Raw genomic sequence first — 5,426 nt, forward strand, 5'->3', positions numbered from 1 at the left:
CTATGTATCTTCATCATACATATTTGAACCCAATTCTTCAAACAGACACATCTTCTAAATAAGAAGAATGGGAGTCATTAGAAAGAACTATTAGAGCAAACCAACAACTCCAGTGGAGAGGACTCCACGGGCGACTGTAGGACCAGACGTTTTCATCTCAGACAACCAGGAAAGAAACTTCCAATTTTTGTGTGCCCATTCAGAACATTAGATCAAGTCCCCATTTTTCTCTATTTTATTTCTGAAAAAGGTGGGCTGCATGGCTGGGGATTGACTTGTTTTTGCGGTTTTCTTTTAATCCTTGTAATTGCCTCAGCATGGAGGACTTTTAGTTTTCTATATATATTTAAATTGAAGGCTTTTAGAATCCTCTGCCTCAGTGCTCCGTGTGGCACCAGCCTCCTGGGCTGTCCCTCAGGGCCTGGGAGCTGCTCTAAGGGAGGCAGCCTATACACCTGTGACTTGCCCAGCCCGTCCTGGCTGGTTACTGTGGCACCTTGTCTGCAGCTGTCTCCAGCTAATCACCAGGGCGTGTGTAAGTCCCCGCCGCAGAAAATCCAACACGCTGAGGCTCTCAGTTTATTTAGGATGTTTTTCACAGCTGGCATCCGCTAAAGCCAGTCTCCAACAGATGATTTAGTACAATTATCCCAGTTATGGGCATCAGTCTGTGTCTCACATCCTGAATCTCCAGGAAATCAAGGCAGGACCATAAGAAGCAGAGCTATTACCCAACTTGGGCTTTGTGTATTCTTATATTTAGATTCCATGGGGACAGTGACTCTCGAAGCCGTGTGGCGTCACATCTCCAACACATCCCGTGAGTTGGGGCTTTGGGAGGAGGGGTTATGACCACTGTGCTTGTCAAACCCTCCAATGGCAAGAAGCACCGGGCCTAGAACACCCAATCAGAACGTCAGGGGAGCAATCTGGGAAGCCATAGCTGAGGAATCCTGCGTGGTTAGGGAATTACTGGCCTGGCTTTCTGTGAGGGCGGAACAGTCTTGCCAAGAGAGCCAATGGGGCCAGTGGCAGTGAAGACAGACAGATCCAACTACCAATAGTCCTGGACAAGGGTGTTATTTCTTGAAGCCTCAACACCCTTGTCTGTAAAAAAAAGGTCTCCACCCTATGCTGACAAGCGAAAATTAATATATGGGGACACGTGGCACCTAGCATGAGCTCAGCCAGTGGCGGTCACTAGCATTATTGTGGCAGTGATTTTCATGAACTCAAAGAGGTCTTGTTTGTAGCTAAAGATGGAGAGTTGGACGGCATACAAGAGACTCTGCAGTCTCCCTTAACTTTGGCTCCACTAGGCACTGGGTCTATAGAAAGAGCCCCCTTGATGCAGACTGCACAGCCCCAGCTCACATTCCCTGTGAGAGGCTGGCCAGGCTGACCTTTTAGCCACCTTAGCAGCTGAGGCTTTGTTCTGCTCAGAGCCCCTTAGAGAGCATTAGGAGATGGATGGTTTCTTTGTGAGAGGGAAGGAAGGTTCAGAAATCCTGAGTGGTCCCGTCTGTCCTAAATCATTGTAGATGTTCTATGTGGACTGTACGGGCACCAGGCCATTGGTGCTTGTACAGTCCTAACCTAAAACCCCTCTTAACTTCAGCCTTACCCCTCCCCCTGTAGTGAAGCCTGGACTTGAGATCTGGGCTCAGCATGTTGGCAAACTCTAAGAGTCAGGCAGGTTTGTTTACTCTCCCCTCCTTGGAACGGCATGAGGACAAGCACTGTTCCATCAGCTGTCTGAACTTTCTGACACTGGCTTGGATAATCAGAGAAGGATATGTAGCAGGGTATGATCCTCCCCACCCCAAGCACATGTGGCAGAGTATGATCCTCCTCCCCCCAAGCACATGTGGCAGAGTATGATCCTCCTCCCCCCAAGCACATGTGGCAGAGTATGATCCTCCCCTCAAGCACATGTGGCAGAGTATGACCCTCCTTCCTCCCCCCAAGCACATGTGGCAGAGTATGATCCTCCTCCCCCCAAGCACATGTGGCAGAGTATGATCCTCCCCTCAAGCACATGTGGCAGAGTATGATCCTCCTCCCCTCAAGCACATGTGGCAGAGTATGACCCTCCTTCCTCCCCCCAAGCACATGTGGCAGAGTATGATCCTCCCCTCAAGCACATGTGGCAGAGTATGATCCTCCCCCCCCAAGCACATGTGGCAGAGTATGATCCTCCCCTCAAGCACATGTGGCAGAGTATGATCCTCCCCTCAAGCACATGTGGCAGAGTATGATCCTCCTTCCTCCCCCCAAGCACATGTGGCAGAGTATGATCCTCCTCCCCCCAAGCACATGTGGCAGAGTATGATCCTCCCCCCAAGCACATGTGGCAGAGTATGATCCTCCTCCCCCCAAGCACATGTGGCAGAGTATGATCCTCCCCCCAAGCACATGTGGCAGAGTATGATCCTCCTCCCCCCAAGCACATGTGGCAGAGTATGATCCTCCCCCCAATCACATGTGGCAGAGTATGATCCTCCACCCCAAAAGCACATGTGGCAGAGTATGATCCTCCTCCCCTGCCCCCATGCCACAGCCAGAACACAATGAAGAGCTGGGCGTAGGGTAGGGAGGGGTGATGAGAGTCTCCAATATTCTGAGTGAGCATTATGTCATTTAATCTACAGAGCTGACCCCTGAAGTGGGTGTCAGTCTGTCTGCCCATGTGACGGATGAGAAGACTGGAGTACTTTCTAGTAACCCTGTAGAACCTCAGACAGATTGCCTCATATATGTTGGCAATAATGTATAACTTAAAGTCTTATAAAAACTAGAACTCTGGGGAGTTCTAAGCATCAGTATTTTGTGAAGCTTCCTTCATGGCTGAAGTGGGGCAAATAATGTACTCCCTACCTAAAAATTTTGAGGAGATCAGATGGATTAATGTATGATATGGCATTATACAGGCAATAGACCACAATCCTATGTGTCTGGGGAGTCTTATTCCTCAGATAAACAAGTTGCCCAAAGTCACATGCTATTATATCCAAGAGATGGAGGCACTTACAACAGCCCTGGCTTCTTTAATGGTAGAAGATACGTTGTTGCCTTCCACAGTTAGTCATAGGCCCTAGGCTTCCAGAACCCAGCAATTTCATCTTCAAGTCACTGTCACCAATACTACATCATTAGCAGTACCAAGCATGCCCTAAGGATGCCTTGAGACAGCCTTCTAGACCAAGGCACCTTGAAGGAACTGGAGTTAAAGGCAAGGCTGTGTGATGCCACAGTCTAGACCCCCAGTTCTTTGGAAACCTCCTTTCTTTCCTCCTGGCCTCTTGCCTCACACAGTCTCTTCTGGCTCCCTATGTCCCCTGTGCAAAGGCAGCTTTCCCAATGCTGCCTTTCTCAACAGGGAACTCAAGAAGACCCAAACAACCTGCCCTAGCCCTCGGTCTTGTCCTTTATGGTGCAGACCCACCCTCAGCACTGCAGAGATTAGCCTGGCTATACCTCTGCTAAGCGAACTGGACCATTCGGAGCTCTCAATTAAAGCACAGCAGGGATGGCAGACCCTGGAAGGGGCCACTGACTCAAGGACAGGGTTTGAGAGGGCAGAGGGCAGGTCCCCCGGAGAACAAGGCCAGAGGAGTTGGCTGGACAGAGCTCACCAGCTTGGAGCCAGGCGCTCTGGCTCCTGGGATATGCCTAGAGACCAAGGCCAGCCCTGGACTGCCTCTGACACTGCTTCTGGGTAAGCCCTGGTATTTCCTGGCAAGCTGGGTATAGTTTGGTCGCCTTGACCACCAGAGGGAGAAACCTTGGAAACTCCTGCTCAGGACGCTGTGCCCTGGAGTGACACCCAACCACCACTGGGGCCTGCTCCCATGCAGTCACACTTACTGACCTGGGCAATCCGGGAGCATGTTCGCTCAGAGCCCTACAAGAGCCCCTCCGCCCACACCATACCTTACTGTTCTAAATACATTTCTCAAGCCAAAGTTGCTAACAAGGTTGGAGAAACGGATGAAAAAGAAGACCGTGGTGGCGCTGAAGGAGCTGAGCCAGCAAATCCAAGAAACTAAATGCCGGCGGGAAAGGGTGCTGGAGGACAGCAGGCAGCTACTAGAGGAAAAATACCGCGTGCAGGCTGAAAACCAGCTTTTCGTGGAATACCTGCGTAAAAATAGTGAGCAGTGTAAAAGGAAACAGGAGGCACTGTGGACGCAGCATGTGCAAGAATGTGACGAGATAGACCGAAGGAGACAAGATTTAGCGTCCAGATACACCCAGAGGAAAACGGCCCTTCAAACCCAGCTCCTGCGGGGCAGAAAGACCCAGAAGGATCTGGAGCAGCAGCGGCAAGCACTGAAGCCGGTTTACGCAGTCAAGGAGAGGCAGGACATGAAAATGCAGGCCTTGGAAGAGGAGATAGAGAAAATCCGAGGTGAGACCGCAGCCAAGGACCAGGAGGCGCACTTCCAGTTCCTGTGGGAAAGGGCACTGATGGAGAAGCAGCTGGAAGAGCTGCACTTGATGGAGCTGGGACAGGTCAGCACCAAGGGGCTGACGAGGAAGTACAAGGCCCTGGCTCTGGCAGCCAGCCAGGCTCATTCTGAGTTCTGCGGCAGCCTCCACAACGAGAACCAGCAGTTACGGAAGGAGCTTCAGCAACTCAGTCAGGAGTACCGCAAGGTGGAAGCTGTGAGGACCCAGCTGGAGAAGCAGCAGCAGCTGGTGAAAGAGGAACAGTGGTATGTACAAGCCTTGGTCAGAGGGCGACAGCGGCTGCAGGCAGAGCGACAGCGCCATCTTGGTCATAATCCATGCCTCAAGGAACAGAGTGCCTCAAAGACCCTGCTGCGCACCAAATCAACAACACATTCAAAGTAATGGCTACCATAACTGATTAAAGAATTGGAGCCCAGAGGATAATCTACAATCCAAGAAGAATCCATCCTAGAGAATAGAGTCACATATGGGGTTGTGCTCCCAGCTTCTGGCTGACAACCAATCTCCCTCCCTGAGGCTGTTGTGGATTCCAGAGATTTAGAACATTTGAAAAAAATTTAATGAGCTCTATCACGCATTTTTATAGCAGCATTTGAAATTCTCAGGTTATCTAGTTATGACATGTATTTTAGTTCTATCACATTTATTTATTTTTTCTTAATGTATACTTCGTAGTCTACAAAGTGAGCTGTGTACTTCATATGTTCTATGTATCTGGCCATTTGAATCAACTAGGAATCCTATTTTAAGTTGTAAGGTTTGTTTGTTTAGAGGGGTTGTATGTTTGCATTTGTGATGGACTGGTCATTTGTTGAACTGTGGGTTCTGGTTTGGAATAATAGTCTTGTATTTTGGCAATGCGCCTACATGGGAAAACGTAGTCAACTTCACGTTTCTTATAAATTATTAGCAATGAAAGCTTCAAAGCAACTGCCCAGATATTTCAGCTT

General features: G+C 49.7%; 1 protein-coding gene across 1 annotated transcript; it reads left to right on the forward strand.

Annotated features, from left to right (window-relative positions):
- Positions 1-3,888: 3,888 nt before the first annotated feature.
- On the forward strand, positions 3,889-5,062 carry LOC311597598 (coiled-coil domain-containing protein 121-like; the record flags this gene model as incomplete). The annotated part of the gene is made up of 1 exon (XM_084781851.1): positions 3,889-5,062. One exon carries the CDS (start codon positions 3,889-3,891, stop codon positions 4,855-4,857), a length of 969 nt encoding a protein of 322 aa, XP_084637977.1. The 3' UTR covers positions 4,858-5,062.
- Between the last annotated feature and the right edge of the window lie 364 nt (positions 5,063-5,426).

The sequence above is a fragment of the Acomys minous genome (assembly GCF_964271855.1).
Source record: "Acomys minous genome assembly, chromosome: 1".
Classification (NCBI taxonomy): domain Eukaryota; kingdom Metazoa; phylum Chordata; class Mammalia; order Rodentia; family Muridae; genus Acomys; species Acomys minous.